Below are 25520 nucleotides of genomic sequence, written 5' to 3' on the forward strand. Positions count from 1 at the left end.
GGGAAGGCAGCCTCCACAGACACACCGATGCCACGTCACCAGAGCCACGGCCAAGCCACTGGATGAGCCAAGGGCACCTACTCTACGCTGGGCGGGCACGTGGCGAGTAGAACAGCCGCAAACCAAACCAGACCTCCCTCCACCTTACACTCTGGCCTCAAAACAATCATCACGAGGTGGGGACGATCACAAGGTGACAACTGAGTGCTACGAGTGTGTGTACTGGGGATTCAGGGGTCGCTGAGGGAGAGGTGAGCCGTGAAGCAGCAGGAGAGTCACCTGGGCAGAGCAAGGGAAGACCTGTCCAGAAGAGATGTCCGCAGGCAAAGTCCTGGAGGGAGCCGGAGGCGAGTGGGCAAAGCAGCCAGGCTGGGCTGGAGGGGAAAGGAGGGCCTGGCCACGGGGGCCTTCAGGCCACGCGGGAGCTCTGGGCTTGCCCTTGAGTGTCCAGGAAGGCTGCGAAGCACGAAGCTGGCAGTCCACTTTGATGCGTCTGTGTGTGGAGGGGGAGGTTCAGAGACTTGGTAAGAAATCCCTACGCCCCACTACAGAGGCGGGGGGCAGGGGGGCAGAGGGGAGAAAGGACTCAGTGACCATTAGGGCGGCCAGACCTGGAGGTGGGTGGGGAGGGGGAGGGCGAGTCAAGAAGAGCTGGAGGTGCGCTTGAGGGAGGAGGAGAGGAACCTGGGAGGTTTCCTAAGCACCACCCGCAGGCTCAGGGGCAGCAGGTGAGGGTTGGGGTGCGTTTTAGGGAGGGAGCAGGAAAGGACGTCTCAGTGAGGCTCTGGACATGGGCAGTGAGGCGGGGGAGAGACAGACTTGCCCCCAGGTGACCCGGGGGTGCCAGGGGCTTCCAGGTGGAGAAAGGGCAAAGCCGGGCAGGAGGGGGAGCCCACCCTGGGTCCCGGCATGCGATGCTCAGGTGCTGAACTTGGGGCACCTCGGCAGAGCTGTTCTCTGCACCCCTAAGTGAAACCATGTTGCTGGGAACACGGGGTGCCAGCTGCCGGGAAGAAGTGGGGTCGGCAGGTCCTGAGGGACGAGGTGTTGGAGGACCCCGGGGACCTGAAGATAGAGGACGGGGTTTCAAGGTCTGGGAGGAAGGGGAGTCCTGGGTCCTGTGGGAACTGGCATGAGGGGGGCCCTCATGCGTGTGAGGGAGGGTGATGCCCGGACCTCGCTTCCGATGGAAGACAGCCTGTGAGGGAGGGGTGTAAGAGGGAAGGGGACAGAGGTCCCTGCTCAGGCACAGGAGGACCCAGAGCATCGCAGAGAGGAGGAGCCAGAGGAAGCCACCCAGGAGCCCGGGCGCCTCATGACCCAACAAAGCTGCACCCCACCCGCCCCGGGTTCCAGACTCGGCAGTGCCGGCCCGTCTCTTGGCAACTGGATTCAGGGCCATGGCACTCCTAACACCCCAGGGAGTGAAAGAAGTCTTCCAATTCCAGGTGAAGAAAGAGAAAGCGGGCCTTTTGAGACAAAGTTTGCCCCGTGGGTCCAGAAATGGGGCGTGTGCCAGGGGTCACTCCAGAGCGGTGTCTCTTCAGGGTGGTGTCTCTTCAGGGGACACCCTGGGCATCCACTGTCTCTCACACCACCTGTGATGGGTGCGGCCACATTCCAGGCTCGCCTACCCCTGCTGGTGGCCAGTGTTGGGGCCTGCAGGGACAGCCCCTGGTGTGGCAGAGCCTGCTGGAGAGAATGCGGGACTGCTCCTGCCCCCCCAGGAGCCCCGGCACCCTGGGGGCTCTCTGCAGTTGAGCCCACAAGTGTGGGGAGCGGGGCCCTGAGCTGACTTGAGGGAGAAGGGCAGCTGGACCGCCTGGGTCAGGTAGAGGAGAAGAGGTTCTGGGACTGAGGACAGGGATCGGGCTCCCTGTGCCATCAGAGCAGTCATGGTCCCCAGGGTCCTCCTAGCCAGAGCATCCTGGCCCCAGGAGACTGACACCCCTTGCAGGGTGGGTGTCCCCAGGGTCTTCTCAGGGGGGGGAGGAGACCATCACCCCATACCTTTTTCTACCCTGCCCCCTTAAGTGGCATTTGCATCTCCTACATGTGTCGGTGACCTATAAGAACCTTCTGGAAGGGCTAAAGAACTCTCAAGCAGCGGGGTCTCACTGCACACCAGGGGAAAGGCTTCCCATCAGTCTTTCCCTCCCGCTCTGCCAGAGTGCCCGAGTCCCACGGCTGAGCTTCATTCCTCCCGTGAAACATCGCCCGCCAGACGCCTTGTCTGTCTGTCAGTCATCTGCACACTAGCACGAATTCCATGATCCCATCAACAGGGAAACCCGTTGAAAGTAGTCTTGGGGGAAAATCGAATTGTTTTAGGGAAGAGGGATAAGGCCGTGATTCAGAGCTTGAGACCCGCTGAAGGCCCGCAAACCTGGGCCTGCGGTGGCTGCGTCAAGTCTCGGAGAAGTGAGTTCAAACCAAAGAACAAGTCCCCAGAGAGGAGAGAGAAAGCGGAATTCTCCCGGGAGACCCTCCCTCCCTGTCCCTGGGGTCGGAGGGCCTGGGGGTGGGCCTGCACGGTATCCAGCCGCGGCCTCTCACTCCTGCGCCGTGTCCTGCAGAAACCTAAAGGCCGGGAGCACCTGCGGAGACTCCTGAACTGGGAAGCGTTTGACGAGTTGAGGGACGCGCGCAGGAGCATCCTGCTGGACACCATCTATGACAGCGTCATCTTCGCGGTGGGCAAAGGCTTCCCGTGGGTGGAGGTGGTGCAGGTGGTCAAGTTCACGGAAGAGCTGCTCAAGGAAAGCAAAGGTATGGACACGGGCTGGGGGCGCCCCTGAGCCCCAGGTCGCCGCCCCGAGAGCCCGGGGAAGCCAGACCCTTCCTCCCACTAGAACTGGCTCCTCTCATGCTGTCTAGGCCTCCCCAGGGCTGGAGGCTCCTAGGTGTCTGCCCAGCTGTGAAGCTCGAGGCCCTGCGGACCAGGCCTGCGCTAGCTGGGGTTTGCGTCGGTGGCGGTTCACTTTTGCTTCAATGGGTCACGTGTCACCCCTGCTTGCAGCCCCTCGTGGACTTCCCGTGGTGCCCTGGAGGACAGCGAGCCTCCTGGGATCAGGCTTGCTGGTGGAATGTGGGGGGCTCCCTTCAGGTCTGAGCTTGCTGGCCTGACATGGAGCGGTCAGGTACATCTGGGGTGCGTCTGGGCCACCCCTGCCCTGTGCACGGCTGTCATGGGGAAGGAGCCCGAGAGCACGTGGTCACACCCGTCCACCTCTTGGGCTCTGAAAGGCAGACTCATTTATGGAGCAAATACCATGTTCAGAATGGCCCTCTGTGCTGCCTCCGCCGCAGTTAACTTGGCCAAGAATCTCCCGAAGGGTCCGACTCAAGGGAGAAGGCAGTGAGAAGTGGGGTATTTCTAAGAACCCCCTCTTTACATCCTTACCGGGGACCAGATGGAAAAGACCAAAAGACACTTCCCTGCTGAAGTGGACCCAGCAACGTCAGTGAGAGGCCACACAAGACCCGGGTGTCCCGGTGGGACAGCAGTGAGAAGCCACCTCCTCGTGCGTTGTGGCCAGCAAGGGCCCAGCACCTGCATCTCCCTGAGGAGCCACATTCAGAACGTGGCCCCAGGTCTTCCCAGTAAGCCTCTGACAGCCCAAGGCCACCGAGGCCCGGCCTGAGAGCGGCTGAGGAGACCGGGCCCCAAGGCGCCTGGGGCCCCGCTCAGGCTGGGGACCTGCTGTGGCTAGAGCTCCCCTTCTGTCCTGATGGTCAGGTTGGGTGTGTCCTTGCTTCAGGAGGCCCCAAGTGGGGACCCTGGGGAGGGTGGGCTTCGTGTGGCCTACATATCCCAAGTCGACTGGGAAAAGAACTGGTATTTTTGAAACTTTTTTATGTTTAATTTGTTTTATCTTGAAATTATCTCCCAAGAAGGTAAAATGGGATTTTGACCACGTAGGGGACGTTGGAAGGTCCTCCTTGGGCTTTCTGGGCATGATCAGCAGCGGCCACGGACCCAGGCCACATGACGCCCCCTCTCCCTGTCTTCCCCGTACGGTGATTCTGTCCCTGATGATGCCACCGTCCCTCACACAGGGTGCCCTGTGTGGGATGCACATGGCCCCGTCCGGATGCAGCCTAAGCTCACTGTCGGGTCCCAGCACCTACCCCAGTGTCCTCCCCTGAGCTCACCACCTCTCACCATCCCACCAGGCACCACGTCCTCCTCTGTCTCTTGGTGGCCACTGCGTCAAGTCTGAATTCTACAGCCCACTCACCAAACCGCAGGGTGAATTTTCAGACACACGGTCCCACCAGCTCCCTCTTGGAAGCTGCTCGGGGCTCCCACTGCCCGTCGGGCAGGCGAGGATCAGCCTCTTGCTCTGCTCACCACACATCCCTCTCCACCCAAGGTGCAGAGCTGCACCAGCCCACACCTCTGGAGCAGTGTCTCCTGGCCGACACCTGCTGCTCCTGGTGGGGAGGCTGTCTGGGTGGCAATCTCCTCAGCAGCATGTGCACAGAGACTCTCAGAGAGCATGAATAAGCTGGACCCCCAGAGGCAGAGGATAGATTGCCTCCATCACCTCTGAAAATTCTCTTCCTGGCCCTAGCAGAGATTTCTCCACAGTCAATGCCAGTCTCAGGATGAGCTCTGAATGTTTCTGGAGTTCTAATGCTATCATTTCCTAGCTGTGTGACCTTGACAATTGCCTCAACCTCTCTGTGCTTCAGATCACGCATCTATAAAACGAGGATGACTGTGGGGTTGTTGTGTTCGTTTCTATAAAGCACTTGGAAGAGTGACTGGAGTGTTGGGCGGGGTTTGGGCCACACTCCCAAATGGTGAAGTTCTGAAAAATAAAAATCCTCAAAGTCTAAAATTCTGAAGAAAAAATTCTGGAAAAAAAAATTTAAAAATATTTATCAAAAAGCCTTTTTTTTTTTTTTCTTTAACAAGGAAATTTGTTAGAGAGGCATGTAGACCTGAAAGATCTGGGTGTTGTGGCACACGCCTGTGACCCCAGAGGCACAGAAGGCTGAGCCTGGAGGATTGAGGGTTTGAGGCCAGCCTCAGCAACTTAAGATTCTGTCTCCCCACCAGAACAAAGTGACATAACACTTCACAGACCACTTTACAAAAGAAAATAGACAAGGTTTTCGAGGTATAACCCCTCAGGCGTACACGTGACAGTAGCACAGGTCTAACAGCTACCAGCCAGTGAACCAAATCCAAGAAGAAACAGTGCAAAGTAAAACGCCGGGAGATGCGCTGTGATGGCGAGCACCAGCGCACACCTGCGGTCGTGTGAAGCACCTGGTCAGACCGCCACGGCGGATCACTCAAGAACCACGTCAGGTCACACCTCATGTCCAGTTTCCTGGAAAGCCGAGACCCTGAGACATTTCATCCTTCACAGAAGCCAGTGTATAAACATGACACCTCACAAAAAGAAAAAAAAAAGACATCTTTATTAAGGAAATCTCAACATTTTCAAATGACACAACGCACACACAAAGTCCACGTTGAATGACGCACTTTCAAGGAGTCGAATTTGTAAAAAAACAACAACAAAAAAAAAACACCTGCCTGTGATGAATCAGGACTCTCTAAAAGCCTTTGCACGTTTATACCTGCATTGGAAATGACGCAAAGATGAAATGAACAGCATAGAAAGTGGTAAAAGTCACCAACACTGACCAACTAAAACAGGGGAGAAAAGAACTGTTTCAAAGAAGAATGCAAATTTTAAAAGGTCAAAAGCTAGAAAGGCAAAGAGCAGGATGATGATGTTCACGATCATCGACCAGATTTCAAAGTCTCCCATCAGAACCCGCAGTTTTGTTTTTTTTCTTTTAGGACATGGCTCCCTTTGAAGAATACGCTCACATTTGCTTTCTACTTGGTCCACCTTTGGTGAAATTCTCCTGTGACTCCACATCCGCCCGCGTTTGGCCTCCCTGTGAAACCGTCCCCCGGTCTGGGCTGTGGCCTGGTGTTCTTGGGGAGTGTGGAACTCACTCCTCTTGCACTCGCGTGCAGACCCCAAATACCGCACCAACATTTTGAAGACCAAACAGGGACGCTGGTGCCTGTCCTCTCATCCTCCTCGTACATCATTATTTTCGAACGCGTCAGTAACATCACTGGCTGCTTCGGGCAAACGCAGCTTTAATTCATTCAAAGCTCCCGGAGTCCCATCAGTTGAAGGAAAGCCAACGCAGACAAAGGACGCATTTGTAAACTCAAGCTCTTATTGTTGTTGTATCCACTCATCTGAATTTTCTGCCAAATGCTCTGGGCTGAATGGGAAAACTAACTTTATTGTAACACCTTGAAATGTGCCTTTAGAAGCCTTGAAAAACACCTGATTCCAGATGTCGTCACGGTGTGGAGATTCCATTCAAATCCTTCTCTTCTGCCAAGTCTACCAAATCTCCAGATAAGCATTTTTAAAGTGTGATGCTTTCCCCAGTTGTGATACATGATCCTGCAAATAAGGTCTGGAATTCGGGGATCTAACAGGAGCATGAATTGTATATTTGATTTTAAAAAGTGAGATTGGTTTTGAAAGTGCCATCTATTTGCCAAAGTCAAACGTGCTAGTTTTTGTTGTCTTGAGACAGGTTCTCACTCTGGTGCCCAGGCGGGCCCTGTGCTGCTGGGCTCAAGGGATCCTCTTGCACCTGAAGTCGGTTTTAGGCTGTTAGGAGTAAATAGAAGTCTGTCTCTGTCCATAAGCAGATTCCCAAGCGAGAACAGTCCAGCCTCTAATGCGTTTTGTAGCACTGGGGAGGAGCTGTCATGCACATCCTTGCTTTAGAAGGTCACCAAGACCCTTGATGTCTGCCTTCTCTGACAAAGGCCAGTTTTCGGTGCTAGCGTGAGGAGCAGCAGCAGGACGCGACTGAGTAATTTAGCGACTACCCTGCCTGCAACCCAGAACGCGGATCCCCTCTGGACCTCCAGCTTTCCCGCTCCCGTGCAGAGCCTCATTCTCCTCCTGCGTGGGAATTGCAGCTGGGGATGGGGGCCTTCAGGATTCCAACTTTCAGGACTGCACCCAGAGCCGCCCCAGGCCCTCTTCATCGTGCCTCTTGGTTCAGCGGCTCCCTGCAGCCATGGCCAGGCCCCCCAGGACCCTCCCCACGCCCAGGATGTCTCGTAGTGCTCAGGGCGCCCTGGTCTTGCGTCCACGTCGGCCCTCCTGCGCTGCCTCGCCCACCCTCGCGAGCTTGTTCACCCACGTCCTGCCCACTCAATTCAGACTCAACTCCCCAGAGTCCTCCACCTGGACCTCAAGGAAGGCTGGACCCAGAGAGACTTGAATCCCCCCCAGGGGAGGGGCTGCACCTGTTCGTTTTTGTCCCCTCTGTCCTCAGAGCCGGACAAGGCACATGGCGTCCACTAGGCGTTGAATGAAAACAGGGGTTAACTAAGGAATGAAAGGGAGGACCTCGGCGCCCGCAGGGACAGAGGTGCCCGGGGAAGGGGAGGCCAGGCCGCCCGCCCTGTACGGGTTGCTCCAGGGAGATGTGTGCTCAGTGGAGTTAGAAGCGTCAGAGCAACGAGGCACCAGACCTGCAGCCAGAAGGTCTGGGTTCAAATCCCACCTCCTCACCTGCTCCTGCTAACCCGGGGAACGCTGGGTACCTCTCTGTGCCCCTGTCTCCTCCTCTGTGAAGTGAGATGGTAATAGCTCCAACCCAAAGGGCAGTGGGCAGGATTAAACAGGACAGGACATGTGAAGTCCACAGCAGGTGACTGGCACATAGGAAGCGCTCACTCACTGTTAGCCACCCCTGCTCCCCAGTCCAGAGGCGGGATGGACCACGGGTGTGTGTGGTCCAGGACAAGGAGCACCACTGCTGACCAGTGCTGCCATTCCTTGTCTTCCCTTCCTCTGCAGATGGGGTCAGGTATGGGCCAGCAGAATGGAGGCCCAGGCTACCGCAGGGCTGGCTCTAATCCAGCTGCTCCACACAGGGGCACACACGCAAGGAGGCCTTGATGCCCCCCAGCATGAGAGGAGGGACCTGTCCACGGCCCTTGTCAGGGGACCTGGCATTGAGGGGCAGGAGCTGCTCACACAGCGGCAGATCAGGCCTTCCCGTCCGCCCTCGCTCCCTGCGCTCCCAGGCACATCCACCTATCACGGTGTGGACGCAGACCGCGTCCCCGGGGTCCCCGGCCGCTCTAGGACGATTCTGCTCTGGCTGTCACCCACAGTGGCTGGGCTCCTCTTGGCAGGCGGCTTCTCCAGGGCCACTTTGTTGTGGCTCATCTGGGGCTGAGGATGGCTGAGCTCTGTTTGCATACCAGATAAGGAGGTTGGCAGACAGCATTTAAGGAGGGTCATGTTTGCACAACAATGATTCAGACTCTGCCAGGACAGCTGCCAGTTCCGCTTATCGAGCTGCCTGATCGGGCCCCAGCGGAGGGAGGGAGAGAGTGGCCCTTTATTCAAAAGCATAAGCTGATTCCACCCTGGCAAAGGGCTCAACTCGAGGCCAGAGAGACAGACTTCGACACTTGGCACCTCTTGCCAGTCTCTGGGAAGCCCTGGACAGATCACACCCACCTGTCCCTCGGGGCCGGGAGTGAAGTCACCAGCCATGGCACAGAGGTGCAGAATTCGGAGTAGGAAGGCCCCTTGCCTGCTGGCCTGGTGGGCAGATCCTGGGGCTAGGAGGACCAGTTGGTGGAGGACAGGGAGGGCGGCCAAGTGTGTCATGGCCCTGGTATCTGCAGTTCCGCCCACAGCCACTCCTGATTCTTCAGGAAATGTCACCCAGGCCACCATTGGATGAGAAGGTAGCCACCTGCCTGTCCCCAACAGCTGGGGTCTGGAGGAGGAACAACCCCCAACTCCCCCATGAGATTCTTCTTCTGGGACATGGAGGGTTGTACCTTGGATCTACGCTGCAAGCCCCAAGCACCCTTCCCCATGTCAGGAGCCCCCGGCATCAGGAGCAGCAGAGCGGAGAGCAGGGGCCACGGCCTGCGACAGACCCTCCCTCCAGCAGGAGCAGGACCACCTCACCAGAGGCCCTCGGGGGTCTTTGGAGGCAACTTCTTTGTTGGAATCTCTACAAAGGCCACTGGCTGGGTCTTAGAGAGAGCATTTCTTGGGACAAGTGGACAACTATCATTTCCGATACCCCCTGAGTCCCTTTGTCTGCTCAGGCCACCACCATGAAATCCCACAGACCAGGTGATTCAACATCGGACATCTGTGTCCACACGGCTCTGGAGGCGCAGTCCAAGACGAAGGCCTCGGCAGGCCTGGCTCCTCCGGAACCCCTCGGCTTGGCTTGTGAATGGTGTCTTCCCCGAGCCCTCACCTGGCCCTCCTTCTGCGGGTGTCTGTGTCCTAGTCTCCTCCCCTTATGAGGACACCAGTGATATGGGATGAAGGCCACCCACATGACCTCTTTTAACCTTAATCCTCTCTTTGGACACCATCTCCAAATGCAGTCACCCTGAGGTCCTGGGGTTGGGACTTTAGCATATAAATTCAGTAGGGCACAACTCACAGAGTGAGGTCACAGCTCACCAGGTGACACTGTCATAAGGAGGCCAGAAATCAAGACCATGCCATAGAAACCTTCCCCGACATCCCCTGGCGGGGCTATCCACCCTCCTGGGGTGGCCCAGCGTGGTGTGGCCACTTACCACAGCCTGGCATCATGGGAATTTTTTTAATGGGAGACACTGAGGCCCAGGAGGTTAAGAGGCTCGCCATGGCTGTGCCCACAGGCTGTGCCCACATCTGTCTGACAGCAGAGGACACCCCTTGGCTAGCAACTGTCCATCTTGACGGGGGCCTGGCAAGGGGCTGTGAGTCCTGAAAGCCCTGGAGGAGCCCCTGCGTGAGAAGCATTAGGCGCCAGGTGTAGAAGAAAGAGGGACCAGGGAGACACCTGGGTGTGGGTGCCTCGGTCACCAGGAGTTCCCACAGGATGGGGCGGGACGGGTCCCGGCTCCTGACAGGAAGGCCCTGATGGGTGACTGTCCAGGCCAGCTGAGAGGCTGAGCTGCACCCTGTGCTGGGCGTGCCCCCGTGTGTGGGCGATGTGCAGGGACCCTCAAGACAGGACCTCTGGCTCTCTGGTGTGACCTCTCACTTCTCATTCCTTCCTTGGCCTGCTGGACACACCGTCAGCCTCAGGGACCCCCCTCAGAGGGTTTTGGGGATTGTGTGGAGCAGCTGGCTCTCTCAGTGCCGGGCCTGCTTCAGTGGGGTTACCTGGTGCTTCTCATCTCGGGGGAGACTGTGAGGGTGAAGAAGCCCCCTCAGCAAGCTGGAGTCCGCGGCAGAGCCTGGCTGGGAGGCACCGACAGTACCTCAGTGGTGGCTTTGGGGACTGTCTGCCCCATGGAAATTCCTGCAGCATCTTAGAGTGGAGGGGACCAAGAGGTTCCACGGTCCTCGTTCCCCACCCAACTGCACATTCAGGAATTCTGTCTCCAGCTCTGGGACCCACAGCTGCCAGCTCTGATCTCATTTCTCAGGAGACGAGTGGCTCTCTCTTCTCAAACGTTCTTCCTATTTTTGAACCAAAGCTGGTCTCTTTGGACTTCTGCCTGATGGCCCTGTCCTGCCACCACTCACTCCAGCGGTCATTCCAGACTGAGTTGCTTGGAAGTCACCCCCCTCCCCAATAAAGGCTGACCAGAAAGACAACCTCCTCCTCTCCCCTGCAGCCCCATAACTGGGGGCCCAGCCAACTCCCAGCCATCCTTCCCCCTGATGTCACTGTGTCCAGGGAACAAAGAGCTTCCCATGACATCACGCTGGCCCACACTCCACCTCCCATATGGTCAACAGAGCCACCAGGTGACCACCTAGATGGAGGCCATCCCATCTCCAGGACTCACGGCCCCAAGGTCAGGCTTGTCCCTGAGAGCCTGGTGGATTCCAGATCACCTCCCAGGGTGGGGGACACCAGTGGAGGCCTAGGGAAGAGAGGACAAGGACAAGGTTATTTATTGAGTGCCTACTGTGTGTGGCACACTGTAGAGCACTGGACACACAGGCTGTCACCCAGCTCCACCAGACACGTAGTCCACTGCTTCCACTGGACAGATCAGAACGCCCTCCCCAGAGGGCAGAGCCATGCTGGTGGTCAGGTGGCCGAGGGCAGAGGAGACCAGCACCCTGTGAATTCCCAGGCTCAGCCCCTCACAGCCTCACCATCCTGCCTTGTTCAGGGCCAGGCTCTGAGTCCATGCCCATCACCAGTGCTTCGTGTGACCGTGAATGGTGACCGAGAACAGTGTGCGGTCGCCTGCCCACACACGGGGGCGTGACCAGACCAGAGCAGCATGCCCAGTCCCAGGGCAGCTGGTGAGGTTGGTGCCAGGCACCGTGGTACTCCTTGACCCATCAGGCTGCCTGGAGACATCAGGAGGGACGTTGCTGGTCCTCCCCCAGAGGGATATCAGGCTGCACCAGGTGACCCTCTCCCTCTCCCTGCAGCTCCACCGGGAGCTTTGCACCAGCCCCAGAAATCAGGGGCTCCTGAGGAGACTGCTAGTTCTGCAGCTGGAGGTGAGGGGCCTCCCAGGACCTGAAGACCTTGGGACAGGCAGGAGCTATGGGAGTGGACTCAGCAAAGGTGGAGAGCTCTTGGACTCTCACCTGGAACTTCTGCCTGGCCCTAGGCCAGAGGTCATCCGAGCACCACAAAGCCCACCCAGGGCAGCCCCAGATCCAGCTCTCCTCCCTCGACTGGACCCCTTCCCCCTAGGGAGACTCCCCACCACCTCCTGAGACATTGCTCACCACCCAGAAGCCCCAGGCCCTGGGGGCACTGACAAGAAGTAGAACTGTCCCTTCCCCAAGCTGAAAGAGGCATCAGGGAGGACTCTGCTGGCCGGTCCAGGCCCCTGTGCTAGAGCAAGTCCTGCCTTTCTCTGGGCCTCAGTTTCCCCATCTTTGAACAAAGGAGCTGGACCAGCTCAGTATTTCCCCCAGTGTGCTCCCTGGTCCCGAGAGACTATTTGTCCTGGGATCTGAGGAGCGCTGTGCTTGCTCAGCCCTTTTGGATGATCTGCTGAGCTCATTATCATACTGAGACTCCATTTAGTTTCCCAGGATCCCGTGTTTCTTGGAGACTCTGGCCATGAAACATGCATTTTGATGCAATACCTATTGCAGAATGTCCCCGTGAGTTAGGGGCCCTTTCCACATCCACCTCCTACAAAGAAGCCACTTGGAGACACATGGTCAGAGTTTGAATTCGGGTTCTACCACTTACCTGCTGTATGCCCCTGGGCAAATCTCCCGGCCTTTTTGAGCCAATTTCTCGAACAGATGGAAGCGATGATGCCTACCCAGGCCTCGCTGCCCTGGGAGGGGCTGGGGGCCTGGGAGGCCGGGGCGTGCTGGGCCACATTGCCATGGCAGCCCCTGACCCAGAGGACAACGTCTGTCTCCTGCCATCGCGGTGCTGCCTCCTGGTCAAGGTCTTCAGCAGCCCCTGCGTGAGAGCAGGGGAGGGACCCAGAGCAGTCAGGGGCACGAGGACAGGGCTGGACAGAGGTGGCAGGCTTGTGCTTTCCTCTGCTTCGCACACTCCTGCTCCAGCTCTGGGCTCTGGGGTTGGGGCAAAGTTAAGCCAGCCAGGCTGCGGCCTGTGGTTCTTCCCCTTGCAGCCAAGACAGGGGTGACCAGACTGGCTCGTCTGGACGCTGGCTCCCTCTCCCATGCCCACCCAGAGGGGGCAGCCCCTCTCTCCATTCCCTCCTCTGGCTAGCCGGTGGCCCACCCCTGCACTCCCTGCTGTGCAGCCTCGGAGGCCCCAGAGACCCCCAGTGCATCCTGGTGCCTCTTTGGCCCGATGCGGGAGCGGCTGGCATTGCCATCGCAGCGCCTCCTCCGCACTCCCCTCCTCATTCCTCTCCTCCTCCACTCCTGCAGCTTTCCTCACAGGTGCTGGCCTCCAGGGGCTTGGGGACAACTTCAGGAAGTTCTCAGCAGCCAATGCAAATGAAGGCCACTCCCTGTTGTTGAAGAACAACGTGCAGGCACAGATCTGCTCAGCCAGAGGCTTCTCCCTGAGCCCTAATCCCTCTGCTCTGAGTCACTGGGGTGCAGATCGCTGGTCTCAGGAGCCAGCTTCGGATGGGAAACGCAGCACTGGCCAGAGAGTGTCTTGGGGCTGCGGTGAGAATCCAGCCAGGGACTGTGCCTGCTTGTGGACTCAGGACAAGGTCCACAGTGGGGTTGTTGGACACCCGCAAGGGTGACAAGCCACCAAGGAACACTGGGCCACGTCTGCTACAGCACGCAGCACAATGTGCCTCGCAGACTTCTCGACCAGGCTGGGCTCCGTGCATGATCGCTGGGCTGGCCTTGGCACAGAAGGCAGGCACGGCCACTCCCTTGGAGGACCAGTGACCCCATCCCCTGCGCTGCCAGGCCATTCTGGAACATAAGCAGGGCAGCTCTGGAAGTTCAGCTCCAAGGAGTCCGGAGAAGTCCAGTGAGCCGCCTGGTGGAGTTCTATTATACTTCTCTGTGGTCCAGCTTTGATGGTCAGAAACGAGGGCCTCGTGCCCATCTGGGATCCCCCTGTTGGCCATTCCTGCACCCTGCCATAGAGCCTCCACCTTCCCGCTGGACCCCGCCAGGCCTCTGCCTTTAGCCTCCAGGCTTCTGAGTGGAGCTGCTCACGTGGTGAACTTCTCCACCTTCGCGGGCTCAGGCCAGAGCAAGCTGCATGCAGAATCCTGACGCGTTGGTTCCCGAGCTCCGGGCAGCCCTGACTCTCATCCTTGGATGTCCGAGGCTTCTGCGGGAAAGTCCGGCTCTTTGGTGTGGCCTAGAGGCTCCTCCCAAGCTCTCTGTCCGAACTGTCACTCCCAAGCCTTCCCATCCCCAGCCAGTGCCCCAGAACCAGCTCTGCCTCCCGGAAACTGGAGCTCCATGTGGGTGCCCCCACAGCCACGCTGCCCCCCGCTGGCCTTCAGCCGCTGTCCCTGCTGCCCATGAACCTGGGAGCCCCTCCCACCCAGCAGCCTCCCAGGGGATGACCACATCCATAGTCCACTTGTGCCCCACACCCAGCACATGGGGGGCTCACTGAGTAATTCTTCTAGAATGACGTCCCCCCCATGCCTACAGCCACCTGCAAACGCTGCGGTGGCTGCCTGCGGGCTCAGGTTCATTCAACCAGTCTCTACGTCCAGGAGGGGTGCCGGGTGCCGGGCAATCTCCTTACCCAGCTGCCACGAGCTCAGGACTCACCTTCCGGCGCAGGGCAACACACACCGGTGAACTGAAGTGTGAGGCAGCGCCAGGTGCTCTGGAGAGCGGGCCTCTGTGGACAGGGCCAGCCTCCAATGGCCCTCTCTCCTTTACCCACCTCTGCCCAGAAAAGGGCTCTGATGTTGCCCATCTGGGCTCCTCTGTCACCGTGTCAGAGACCCCTCCCTGACTATCCAGATAATCTGCTTTTCCTACTGTGCCCTTCCAGCCCCCGTGGCCCTGTGCAGAGCTAGATTATCTGTATGGCTTCTCCCTAGAACTCCCTGGGGCCTGGAAGAAGAGCTCTTGTGCACAGAGGCCCCCAGTCAGTGTGCGTCAGCTGAATGAAGAACCGCTCATCACTGCACTCCGCACAGTGGAGTTGCTTTGCTGGCTCACGATGTCCACCAGGCCCCTGTGGCACATGGTCCAGCGCTGGCCCTGGTGATAGTCCCTCCATGGCAGTCCCAAGCCCAAGCTTTCCCCAGAAAGCCCTGGGTGCTTGGGATTGAACCAAGGGCCTAGCATGGGGTAGGCAAGCTCTCTACCACCGAGCCACAACCTGGGCCTCAGACCTTGTGATTTTCTGCTTTGTTTTCTTGGGCGAGCACCGTGAGGGCAGGGGATGGGCCTTATTTACCAGGGCATTGCCAAGACAGGCTGCAACCGTGTATAGGCTCAGCAACAGTCTGGCAAATCTGGCAAATGAGCCTTGGATGGAAGGAAGGGAGGGAGGGAGGGGTGGTGGGTGGTGGGGCTGGGAGAGACTCTTCCCACAGAGCAGGCACACTCTCCTGCGGTGACTGCTGACTCTGGCAGGCTCCGGGCGGAGCACTTGGTCCATGGCCCCAACTGGTCTCCAACCGGCCTGCAACATGAATGTGATTGTCCTGCATTTTACATGTGAGCAGGCAAAGGCCTCATGTCACAAGCATGGACAGTGCCCCAATCCTCCCAACCCGGGACCCCGTTCTGAGACGGAGCTCAGCTGGAGTGGGGGCAGTTCTGAGCCTGCAGGTTTGTCCTGAGAGGAGGGTGGCCCAGCCCAGGGACCGTCAGTGCTGCACCAGGATCACCACACTGCACAGAGGCCTCCTTATGCTGTCGTGGGAGACGCAGCCTGAGTATCCAAGACACCCCCAGCACATCCCAGTGAGGCCCACAGTGGAGCAGTGCCCATCCACTAAGACAGCGCCCTGCCCCAGGCCTCTGGGGGAGGAAGATGGATAGATAGCCCCACCCACCCAGCGGCCTCGGGAAGGAGCCAAGTGTGAACAAGAATGGGGCAGAGGACTTTCCAGGAGACCTGGGTGTGGGGCAGTGACCCCTCCTGCAGAGCTGGGAGTGATCCTGCCCGGCTGTGGGCTCCCTGAGGGAGCCGGGGAAGGGCTGTGCAGGCGAGCTAGCCCCAGGGTGGAGGCAAGCCCCCAGCACCCACGCTGGACCGCCATCCTCTAATGGCCCTGGAGCACCAAAGGCGTTAAAACAGTGACATGATGGTCACCTGGCCTCAGCTCCCACCTTGCAGAGGACACAGTGGGGAGCAGGAAAGCTGTGGCCATGTTCACAGAGGGCTTCAGGGACAGCATCTGTGTCAGAACCATGTCTGCTCACACCCAGGGGCCTGTTCAGCTGCCCCCTGACTCTGCTCTATGAGTGTCACCAGGCCACACACATGCTCTAGACACCACCCTGTCAAATCCCAGTCACGGGCTGCAGACAACCTGACCTCTGCCTTAAACTCCCAAAGGGCCGTGAGCAGCAGGGAACAGGAGGGGACAGGAGGGGTGCTTCCCTCTCCGGAGCTTGCCAAGGCACTACCCTCAGAGGTGAGGCTTTTCATGGGGTCAGTGATCCTTGCCCCACCGAGAGCCCCGGCCACCAGTGCAGCAGTCGCCTGGGCCTTCGCCATCCCTGCATGCCCCCCTCAGACCAGACCCCTCCAGCACCCTGCCTCCTCCTCAAGAGTCCACGAGGAAACTCTGTGAAGCTCGGCTATTAAGGCAGGGCCACTGGGCAAAACAGGTGAGGACGGATGGCCACTGGCAGCGGGGAAGACGAGCACGGAAGCCAGGCCAGGCGGTGGCGCACACCTGAGATCCCAGCAGCTCGCGGGGCAGAGGCAGAGCATCGCAAGGTCAAAGCCAGCCTCAGCAAGTTATCGAGGCCCTGGGCAACTCGGCAAGACCCTGAATAAGAATTTAAAAAGGGCTGGAGATAGGGCTCAGTGGTTAGGCGCCCCGGTTCAATCCCCAGTACCAAAAACCAGACAGAAAAGTGTGTGTGAGTGTGTGTGGGTAAGTGTGTGTGAGTGTGTGTGTGTGCGCGTGTGAGTGTGGGTGTGTGTGAGTGTATGAGTGTGAGTGTGTGTGTGTGTGTGAGTGTGTGTGGGTGTGTGAGTGTGTGTGTGTAAGTGTGAGTATGAGTGTATGAGTGAGTGTGTGTGGAAGCCAGGGTAAAAGGGAGAGCTGCTTGCTCCACAGCTCCAGAGACAACGAGTGGCAGACAGAATCAAGGCCGGACGTGGGTTCTGAGGGCCAGCTGCCCAGCCTCAGAGCCCAGGCCAGCGGGCCACCAGTGTGATTTTGCCGCTCACGCTCTGGCCCTGGCCCTCTGTGCCCACAGGCTGCTCCATCACGGAGGCGGTGACGATTCTGGGGAGCAAGCTGCGGGACTACCAGAGGCAGTTCAGCACCGCCCACCTGCTGGCCCTCTGCGACTACTTCCACAACACCTTCATCCGCCACTACCGACTCTACCAGTGCGTCCTGGGCCAGGACCAGGAGGTCAACCTGACGGTCGCCCACCTGGAGGTGTGTGCGCCGCCCCCGCCCCTCCCGCTGGCCGAGGGCACGGACAGGGAGGTGTGGCATCACGAGCAGCAGCTGGCCGAGCTGCGGAGGGCCGAGGTGCAGAAGCGCACCAACATGCTGCTCCTGAAGGAGACGCTGAGCCTGGAGCAGGCGCACGTGCTGCAGAAGGCCTTCGGGGGCCAGGTGGTGCCCGCGGGGGCGCCCGCAGAGCCGCACCAGGCCCTGAGGAGAGAGGTGAGGCTCCCGCTGCCGGCGCTCACTTCCCACGGGGACACCGGCTGGACTCCGACACGGCCTCGTCTTCCGCACGGAAGCACGGAGGAGCCCGGTGTGCCCCGCGGGCCGTGCCTGCAGGTGCCATGACACCTCCCAGCAGGGCAGACACTGTGTCCCCATTTTGATGGTGAGACAAATGAGGCCCAGAGAACTTACTCTGCCCAAAGCCACCAAGCTAACCTGGGTAGAGGTTACAGTGGGCCTAGGGTCTGGCCGACCCTAAGTCCAAGTTCTGTCACGCTGTCATCGTGGATCTGTGGCTCGGAGCCGCTGCAGATTTTCCTAATGCCCTCGTCCACGGAGGCCCAGGGACAATGGAGGAAGGAGCATGGAGACCGCTCAGGGAGGGGGTTTGGGGTGAGGCCAGGCAGGACCAGAAGGGTCTGGTGGTGGATGTGAGACACCGCTGCCCTGCCCATGGGTACAAAGACCCCAGGCCCCCGTTGCCAGCGCCTCCCCAACCTCTCGTATCATGGTGACCAGCCTGAGGGAGTTGAGGCCAGCTCTAGCGCTACACAGGCACTGGCACTGTCTTGGTTACCTGGTCTTTGAACACAGGGACGAGTGTGTGCTCGAGTGTAGGTGTGTGCCTGTGTTGTGGGCACGGGGGAGGGGGGCAGGGGAAAGGGCTGTGTGTCCCCAAGGAGTTTCGTAGTTTGTCAGTTGGTTTTGGTTTCTGATGAGGAAAGAATTCCTTTGAAATTCAAAAACATATTTGGAAAATCTCTAAAGAAAAATTAAAACGACAGAATGGATGGTACTCATCCAAGGCTAGGTCTCCAGAAACACAGCACATCCAGGTGCCATGTAACCTCAGTGCATTAAGGTATCCCACAGGAACCAGGCACAGTGGTGCCATCGTGATCCCAGCAACCCAGGAGGCTGAGGCAGGAGGATCGCAAGTTCAAGGCCAGCCTGGGCAATTTAGGGAGACCATGTCTCAAAGTAAGAATAAGGGCTGGGGCTAGAGCTCCATGCAGAGTAGCGCAGTCCCCAGTACCACACACACACACACACACATCCAATGGGGACTGAGTAGAACCCAGGCACCAGCCTGTCTGCAGTCCTCTTCAGGGGACCTCGCTGCAGAATATGTGAGGTCCCCACTCCTGCTCTCTCTACACACTCGACAGCCCCTCCTGCCCACTCTCCCTGCCCTGTCTGGCTCATGAGCCGAGGCCCCTCCAAGTTGTGCCCTGGCAGTTGGCCTGAGCTGGTAGCACTAAGCTCCACAGAAACAGCATGGGGCATCAGCTTATAGCCCATGTCCCCAGGACCCACGGGAAGAACAGTATTCTCATTCTAGGAGGCGAGGACAGATATTTTGAGGCTAATGCAAAATTCTGCATGGGTTTTGCTTGTTTGTTTTTTTGGGTGCTGGGGATGAACTCAGGGGCACTCGACCACAGCCCTATTTTGTATTTTATTTAGAGACAGGGTCTCACTGAGCTGCTTAGCATCTCACTTTTGCTGAGGCTGCTTTGAACTCACAGTCCTCCTCCCTCAGCCCCCAAGCCACTGGGTGTGCATGGGTTTTTAAGCTAAAATGCAGATCTCAGATGTATCAAGGAATATTCCAGAACGTCCCCCGCACCCCTGGATGGGCATAACCTCTCCTTTGTTGGCTGGCTACTCAGGCAGGAACTGGAGCAAAGAGTTACATGTCCCTGTCTCCAGGATGCTATGGCACCAGGAGTTGACAGAGACGGTTTCCTGGTGACATGGCAGCCGGTGGCTCAGTTTCCCTCTTCCCACGGCTGACGGGAGGACACGCCCACTTCCTGGAGTAGTTTCCCTTTCTGTCCAATAGGACTTGGAGATGTGACAATGGGCAGGGAGAGGGGAGCCCAAGAGAGAGCGGGGGCCAGTTGACACAGCCGATCCTGTGGCCTGCAGGGCGGTGTGGGTGGAGAGGACCGTGGAGGTGTTCGGCTCAGGGCGGGCTGGGAAGGGCCTCCTGGGGGCCCGGCTCACCAGCCTCTGGCCCCCAGGTTCTGGAGCGCCTGGTCAGCGAGGCCATCCACATCCAGATCAAGTGCCTGCAGGAGCTGCTGCAGTACGAGATCCAGGTCACGTTTGACATCCTGGACCTGCGGCTTCAGAGGAAGACCATGAGTCTCAACGCCCCGCTCCCCTTCCCCCCGCTCCCCGGCAATCCGGGGCGAGAGGACACTCACCAGAAGCCCAACAAAGGGAACAAGGGAAAGAAAGCTAAAGCGAAGAAGTGAAGCCCCTGCCCAGGCGCCCAGAGGCGACCAGGGAAGGGTTATATGGTGTGCTCAGCACCCAACAGAGCAGAGGCTTCTAGTGATTAAAAGAAAAAAACAAAATGCATCCTGAGTCTGTCTTGGAAACCGTCTTCAGCACCGGAAATCCAGCCCCAGCTGTGTGCCCTGGTGACAGGAGAGAGTGCCCGCCTCGGTCCCACACGGCACAGGGCATCCTCTTGGCAGGGAGTCAGGCACCCAGTGGCTGAATCTGAGCAGATCGGGCTTGGGCAGTAAGGGTCGGGGAGCCCAACACCAGCCACCAGCCATAGCTGACGGGGCGTCTTCTTACCCAGATGTTCACGGAGGGATCAGCTCAGTGGGGTGGATGGGGGGCGGGGGGAGCTCGCAGAACCTCACACTTCCAGAAAGCACCACCCAGGAGGTCAGAGACCTGGTATGAACCCTGCTCTGCCGCTGGTCTGCTGGTCACTCTGCTTGTGTCCCTTCTGTCCCTGGGTCCCTGCTGTCAGGTGGGAGGTTTGTGGGTGTGGCCAAGGTCCCTCTCACAACATCCTAAGACAGAGGCAAGACCAGGTTGCTGTTCCTGTGTGTCAAGGGCTTCACAGTTCAAGGGGGTCAGTATCAACGTCACCCATCGAGGGAGCCAAAGAGCCAGGGCGAGGCCCAGTGCTCAGGACTCCTCTTTCTCTGCTCTTCCCAGGGCACCGTGCCCCTCAGGCAAACCACAGCAAGACTGCTGTCGCTGCTGGCCTGACGGGGACTCTGCCCCCAAGTCAGGCGGGAAGGACCTTACCACACACTGCCAGAGAGTAAGGCCCCCTGGTGCCCAGGGTCCCCGGGCCCAGCACTACTCACTGTCCAGAGGCACTGGAAGGAGCAGCCCAACACTGGGTGGTCCCTTCAGTAGAAGTGATGGCTAGTCCCTCTCACCTGGCTCTCCCATGGGGGGCTCGCCCATTCCATCCATACCCACGTCCAACCTCAGGCCCCCAGAGGGCTGAGCCCTGTGGACTCAGGCCACTTAGACCAGGCTGTGCACAGTGGCTACTGGCACTGTCCTCTCCAGGATGCCTGGGTCTCCAGGCGGACCCAGCTGTATGCGTGGACTTCCAGCCTGGCGGATCCATCCTCTTCACACCAGCCCAGCTGCTCCAAGGGGGCAGGTGCTGCAGGGATTAGAGGGGAAGAGGTGGCTCTGCAGTCCTGAGCCGCGGCCCTTCTCCCCTCCTCCAGGGCACCGTCCCCTCCTGGAGGGTGGGTCTGCGCTGGCTTCCACCTGTGGAGTGAGGGAAGAATGAACCAACGATGTGAGAAAACCAAATCTCCTGCCTCTGACGCAAGGGGTGTCGGGAGCTCATCAAGCTGCCCAGGTACACAGGCCCCTGTGGCAGCTCTAACAGGCTGGCGGCTCTAGCTCAGTGCCGGGAAGGGGGGCCATCAGCCCACCCTGCCCTCCCCTGGACCCCTCTGCAGGGCACAGCCCTGTGCCAGCAGGTTGTGGCCTCACATCTCACGCACACCAGGCTGGCCTCCTCCACTGTTTGGTGGCCTCTGCTCAAGGACATCTGAGGGGTAAGGTCTGAGGGGAAGAGAGCCTGCTGCATCTCGAGGCCCTTCCACGCCCCTAAGCAAACTTACGAGCTGGTGGGAGTCCCCATCCCAGGCAGCGGGGCTCTGAGCCGGCGTGGGGGCCAGTACCCCAGCTCCCTTTCAAGCCTGTGGGCTTGGCTATAGGACTTTTAAATACATATCTCACTGTAGCTGAGCTCCATCTATGAAGGCAGTGGGCATGAGATGAGGGCAAGCCACAGGGAGTAGTTCAAGACCCCTCAGGCTGGGAGAGGAGGTGCCATGGGAGGGGCACCCTGGAGCTAAAACTGGACCTACCGCTCCTTCAGAGAATGGTGGTGGAAGGGCCGGGGCACCATATTCCTGCAGAGCCAGGTGGACCCCCTGACACCAGGCAGCACAGAGGCCACAAACTGAGACAAGACCCAACACCAGGAGGTGGGACAGGCTGGAAGCGCTCCCCAGGTACTCCAGCCTCGCCACACCTGCACTGGGTGGGGTGAGAATGTCTAGGCACGTGAGCACCCACGGGGTGCAGTGGTGAGTCCTTACCAGTGCCAGGGCTTGACGGGGAGACACTGGAGCTGGCCTGCCTTTCCACCAGCCCTTTCCCTGGTCAGTGGCACCCTCCTGGGGACAGCACGAGCAACCCCACCCCAGACGTGGAATGCAGGCGGACCTGAGCAGCCGAGGTGGGCCTCCTCCCCTGGCACTGCGAGAAGAGTCCAGCGCTGCTGCTCCTGCCAGCCACCCAGGCCTGAGCCTCTTGTGCCACTGCTAGGTTCAAGAGCCAGTGGGAAAAGCAGGAGCAGGGAGCCCCACTTAGGAGGCGCCCCCTCTGTCGCCAGGAGCCGGGAGGCAGGACTTGGGCACGTGGGTGGTGGGATCCTGCAGCTGGTCATCGTAGTGTCTGCTCTGTGCTGTCACTTTTCAATGAATCCTTCTGACAACAAGGGGTTTAACAAAACCAGAGTGAGCACGCACTGTGAAACCACACTTATCTCAGCTTTCCCTTCTTTGAGAAATGTTAATGATGACGCCATAATGTATGCAGAATGGACCTCTGTGCTCCCTCCACGCCACACAAGCCACAGCAATGCCCTTGACGACGGGAGGAGAGGAAGCAATCTGCCAGAGGCCAGCAGGAGCGTAGCAGCTACCTGGCCCCGGGACGACCCCAGGGTAAATGACCCCACCGCACTTCCCTCGGTCCTGTTCTCATTGTGGCCAAGTTTCCTGATACACGATCTGGAGATAAGTGACAGCTGTTTGTGGAGGGCACCCCTCTGGGCAGAATTGGGCATGGCAGTGGGTTACCATACGGTTCCCGTTTCCATCTGTTCCAGGCAAAGTGAGGCATTTGGAAATTCATTCTGTTGCCGGGTTCAGAATACCTCTCAATATTGCAAATGCTGTCAGAAATTCACTGAAAAAGTTCAACATTAACGATAAAAGTATTTGCTTTATGCCAGGCACAGTGGCACACGCCTGTAATCCCAGCAGCTCGGGAGGCTGAGACAGGAGAATTGTGAGTTCAAAGCCAGCCTCAGCAACAGTGAGGTGCTAAGCAACTCAGTGAGACTTCGTCTCTAAATAAAACACAAAATAGGGCTGTGGGTGTGGCTCAGTGGTTGAGTGTCCTGAGCTCAATCCCTGCCCCCGCCAAAAAAGTACTTGCTTTTTTAATAATACAATACAAATGCTGGTTGATCTTAGATCCTTGGCAGAGGGACATTCTCATTAGATTTTTTTTTAGTTTTATTTGTTCTTATTTTTATGTGGTGCCAGAGATCGAACCCAGTGCCTCACACATGCTAGGCAAGTGCTCTACACTGAGCCACAACCCTGGCCCTCTCATTAGATTTTTTTTAAAAAGCAACTGCACAGGCGTCCTGAGAAGAAATGTACTTTACATTGTCTGATGGGCACACAGAAGCCGTAGCTGCACCCAGAGGGACAGAAGTGGAAATGAGGATGGAAGAGGGCGGAGAAGGCAGTGAGCAACCTGAAATAACAGTGGGACTCCTCCCAAGAAGCACCGCGCGTCAGGGACAGTTGACCTTCCTTCATTTCACAAATATTAATTGACCAATTATTTGTAACAGACACTGTTAGGCTCTGAGGACTCGATGGTAAACAAGTCGGACAAGGTCCCCCACTTCTGAGGAGTTTGAATCCTCGTGCAGAATGCCAGCGGTTAAGTAAACAAGATACTCACAGACGGGGCAGGCACAGATGGCGGGCAACCTTGGCGAGGCAGTGATGTCACTGCCAAGCTATTTAGTGCATATTGTATGTTTGAGGCATACAACAGGCACTCGATAGCGTATTAGGATAGGACTCAAATGCAAAGTCAGAAAAGAGGCACAATCGGCCCTCCAGAGTGCACAGCCTGGGGTTCTGGTGGGGGTCCCCAGCCGCAGTGCTTCTCTCCCTGGCCAAAGGGTGAGCCTGGTCTCTGTGGACCAGTCATCTACTTCATGGCCATGGGCCTCAGTGATTGGACCAGGTATGGGCCCATGACCCAAACTGGACCTTTTCAAGTATCCCGTCTTCATCCCACCCACTGCACCCCCAGTCACAGTTGATTCTGGAATCTTCCTACTTAAAGTTTCCAGGACTCCCTTCTTTTTGGTTGTGAGGCCGCGAGGATTTCAGGAGGCAGAAGAGCCTGCAGCTGGGATTCTAGTCTAAGAAGGAAGACAGGCACAGAGAAGCCGAGGAGAGGAGAGATGGAGAGATTGTTTCCTTAATCCAGCCACCCTGGAGGCAACCGCACCCTGACATCAGAAGTTGGGTTATCTGAGCCAACGTGCACACGCCCATTATTTGACTGAGGTCAGTGAGACAGGAAGGGCAAGGAATGCTTCAACCATGACAGATAAAGAAACTGAGGCTCAGACAGGTGGAACTATTGCTCAAGAGCACTTGACTAATTGAGGGTGAAGTCAAGCAGAAGCAACCAAACCTCTGAACCACCTAGATGAGCACTCTCGTCCCATCCACTGCCACAGAGAGCATGGCTCCTGTCCCCAGGTGGGCCATGTCCTCCAAAGCCACCCTTCGGTCTGGACTCTGAGGGAGACAGACCATGGTGTCTACTCAGATGAGAACTACTCGGGGCCCAGGGGCAGAATCTCTCCTCTGGGAACTTGCACTCACAAAGTCCGGTGGGGGACTGGAGCAAAATGGAACGAAATTACTTGCCATTGTCATTGCTCCTTCCTCTGAAAATGTCCACTCCATCTGCAGTGTCACCACCTCCCCGTCACTCAACGGCCATCTACCATCAAATGCATAAGTCCCGATTGGTGGACCACTAACACCTTACCCTTATAGTCACTCACACTGTCGCCTGTAAAATATCCTCCAAAGAACCCAGACAGCTTCCTGTCTATCCTGTCAGATTCTGTAAAGTACTTTTATACCAAAAGGGTGAGGTGTGGAGGTGGTTGGCAGCACCCGCGTTTTTGAAATGAGAAGCAAGGGAGCCTTTGTGTGTGTTCTAAGGCCACTTCCTGCTCCCACATGCTAAGAGCGTGGCTCCCAGCCATGGTTCTCAGGCACCTGGGCCAGACCGAGAACTGGGACATGGGTTTTCGAAGCCGGACCCAGGCCTCCAACATGATGAAACTCTGTGATGCAGGCCCCATCATTCCGGAAGTGTCTCCCAGGAGGTAGTCCTTCCTGTGGGTTTCAGATTTCCAGCAAAATCTTGAAATGCCACTTCCATTGACCCTCAAAGCAGAAGAAGAGACACGGCTGAAGCTGCCCAGAGCCTCTGAGTAAACCACCCTTCCCATTTTCTTCTTCATATACCTCTGGGTCTATCTTGAGAGTAGGTTCAGGCTAGACAGGTCAACAAAGGCTTTGGAACTTTTGTAGCAAAAGGACAGAGCCGTCACTGAAAGCTGGGCAGCACCACCCGAGATTCTGCACTGACGTAGGCAGCAGCCACAGTCCCCAGGACAACAGGGGCCCTGGGCGTCTGCAGAAGGAATGCAGCATTTATAGTTGGCAGGCTCATGGAGTAATCTCTGCACAGGGGTCTGGGCCTGAAAACGCCTCCTGTGTCCCTGTCATCCCACCTGTGGGCCACTTCCTACTTCTCAGCCTCTCCCCTGACTCCAGTCAAGGCTACAGAAAACCAGGCCACAAGATTCCAGTTCACGCCACACGTATGCAGGCACCTCATCTTAAGCCTGTGCCAAGTGTCTGTTGCTTCCTGTCCTGTTCTCTGCTGTCACACAGTGGGTCTTCAGGACCCACACATGCACACAGAATGCTCTGTGTGTAACCCAGCTAATGGGAGATAGGAGCCGGTGGCCGACTGCTTCTCCCATTTATGTCTGGGGGGAACAATCCTGAGACAGAGCTCCATAGATACTCTGCGGGACCCAGGTGATCAAGCA

General features: G+C 57.9%; 1 protein-coding gene across 1 annotated transcript; it reads left to right on the forward strand.

Annotated features, from left to right (window-relative positions):
* The first annotated feature begins 1400 nt into the window (after positions 1–1400).
* C3H8orf74 (chromosome 3 C8orf74 homolog) lies at positions 1401–19536 on the forward strand. The gene is made up of 4 exons (XM_027926866.2): positions 1401–1448; positions 2577–2769; positions 16845–17266; positions 19300–19536. The coding sequence occupies exons 1-4, from the start codon at positions 1401–1403 to the stop codon at positions 19534–19536; spliced, it is 900 nt and encodes a 299-aa protein (XP_027782667.2).
* The last annotated feature ends 5984 nt before the right edge of the window (positions 19537–25520 follow it).

This window comes from Marmota flaviventris, chromosome 3 (genome assembly GCF_047511675.1).
Source record: "Marmota flaviventris isolate mMarFla1 chromosome 3, mMarFla1.hap1, whole genome shotgun sequence".
In the NCBI taxonomy this organism is placed as follows: Eukaryota; Metazoa; Chordata; class Mammalia; order Rodentia; family Sciuridae; genus Marmota; species Marmota flaviventris.

Excerpts from the sequence above, each read along its gene's own strand:
- C3H8orf74 (XM_027926866.2), top strand. The coding sequence starts at position 1,401 with ATGGCACTCCTAACACCCCAGGGAGTGAAAGAAGTCTTCCAATTCCAG. Across the intron at positions 1,449-2,576 it reads AAGAAGTCTTCCAATTCCAG|AAACCTAAAGGCCGGGAGCA; the intron begins GTGAAGAAAGAG and ends CGTGTCCTGCAG. Across the intron at positions 2,770-16,844 it reads GCTGCTCAAGGAAAGCAAAG|GCTGCTCCATCACGGAGGCG; the intron begins GTATGGACACGG and ends CTGTGCCCACAG.